Below are 1,779 nucleotides of genomic sequence, written 5' to 3'. Positions count from 1 at the left end.
GAAAATAACTTCTTGCAGAAATACGGTGTAAGGTTACGTACAATAAACCCTTGTGGTCTGACCCTTCCCCAGATCGCTTAGTGCACCGAGCTGCCCTTTTATTATTCGTTTATCAATATGGAAATAGGATTATTGTTGCTACCAGGGAAAAGAAAAGAAAAGCATGATTGTACATTAGTTATTTTAGCAAACTATATAATTGTTTTTCGTTTAAATTGAATCATTATGTGGACAGTTCAGTAACCACAAAGTTATTTTTACAAACAGAAAACTTCATTAGCCCATATTTTTACAGATCACACACACAACATTTCACTTTCCGGGTACAAAGTTAGTGGCAAAAGCCCAAGCATTATTGGCCACTGGGTCATTAATATGGTCAAAGAGGTTCTCAATTGGGCCTTTTCCAGTAACAATAGCCTGAACAAAGAATCCGAACATTGAAAACATAGCCAATCGTCCGTTCTTGATTTCCTTAACCTTTAGCTCAGCAAAAGCCTCGGGATCATCAGCAAGGCCAAGTGGGTCAAAGGCACCTCCTGGGTAAATCTTGTCAAGACCTTCACCAAGTGGGCCCCCACCAACCCTATATCCTTCAATCAAGCCCATTAGGACAACTTGGCATGCCCAAATAGCGAGGATGCTTTGGGCATGGACAAGGTTTGGGTTGCCGAGGTAGTCAAGTCCACCTTCCGAGAAGATTTGGGCTCCTGCCTTGAACCAAACAGCTTCACCGAATTTAACACCATTTTTTGAAAGGATTTCGGGAAAGACACAACCCAAAGCACCAAGCATGGCCCAACGGCAATGGATCACCTCAAGTTCACGGTTTCTAGCGAATGTCTCTGGGTCAGCTGAGAGTCCAGCAGTGTCCCAACCATAGTCACCTGGGAACTCACCGGTGAGGTATGATGGAGTTTGCTCAGAGAATGGGCCCAAATATTTTGGGCGGTCTTCTCCATACCTATTTAATCAAGTAATAAAGTTAAAATTATAAGATGAACACATAGTGAATTTATATGAAAATAGGAAAAGGTATTACAATCTGACCGGTCTATAATAGTGATTCCATATAAAAGTCAAGTTTTACTCGAAACCGATTTTTATGTTATATTATAATAAATGATTAACAACACTTCATATCAATGAGATTGTTATAAAAATATTTGACTATAAATAGAATTTTCAAAAAAATACCAGATGCTTTGAGGAGCACTTTTAACGGTACGTCTCATGGTAGCACGGCCACCGCCAAAGCTGCCAATTTTCCTAACTAGCTCATTTTGTGATTTAGCCACTGTCTGGCCAACAAATGCAGATTGTTGAATTGCAGAAGTGGCCATTTTTTTAACTGGTGAGATAAAGAAGCTTCTTTTTTTCTTTTTCTGTTGAGTTTGATATGAAGGGAAGAGGTAAGGTGGGGGCTATATATGCAAAATTAATGGATTTTCAAGATTACAAGATGACACCTCAGCAGCTGCTGATTGGTTCGTACTTTGTTTTGGGATTTCCTGTGATTCTTCCAAAACCAGATAGAGGTCTTTGTTCTGCCACGTGGCTTTGCGAACATCTGTTGGGTGAGATTTTCTTCAGCTTCAGATATGCTGGCAGCCAGTCACTGAGGTGTTTCTATGGTGGGCCATAGTCTTTGTCTCAGGCCTACATACAGTATTTGGGCTGGGCTAAATTCGGGTCTAAATTGCTTTAAAAGACGGGAAATGTACGCGGTATATCTATTAAAAACACCCCTTAACTCTATATACATTTAAAATATTTATT

General features: G+C 39.9%; 1 protein-coding gene across 1 annotated transcript; it reads right to left on the bottom strand.

Annotated features, from left to right (window-relative positions):
- Positions 1-254: 254 nt before the first annotated feature.
- LOC107790002 (chlorophyll a-b binding protein 36, chloroplastic-like) lies at positions 255-1,401 on the bottom strand. The gene is given in 2 exon segments (NM_001325486.1): positions 255-964; positions 1,198-1,401. Coding segments are annotated over 2 exon segments (798 nt in total). The 5' UTR covers positions 1,344-1,401; the 3' UTR covers positions 255-312.
- Positions 1,402-1,779: the final 378 nt, after the last annotated feature.

The sequence above is a fragment of the Nicotiana tabacum genome, chromosome 2 (assembly GCF_000715075.1).
Source record: "Nicotiana tabacum cultivar K326 chromosome 2, ASM71507v2, whole genome shotgun sequence".
Lineage (NCBI taxonomy): Eukaryota > Viridiplantae > Streptophyta > Magnoliopsida > Solanales > Solanaceae > Nicotiana > Nicotiana tabacum.
Note: the sequence above shows the minus strand (reverse complement) of the source record. Positions and strands in the feature narration are given on the sequence as shown.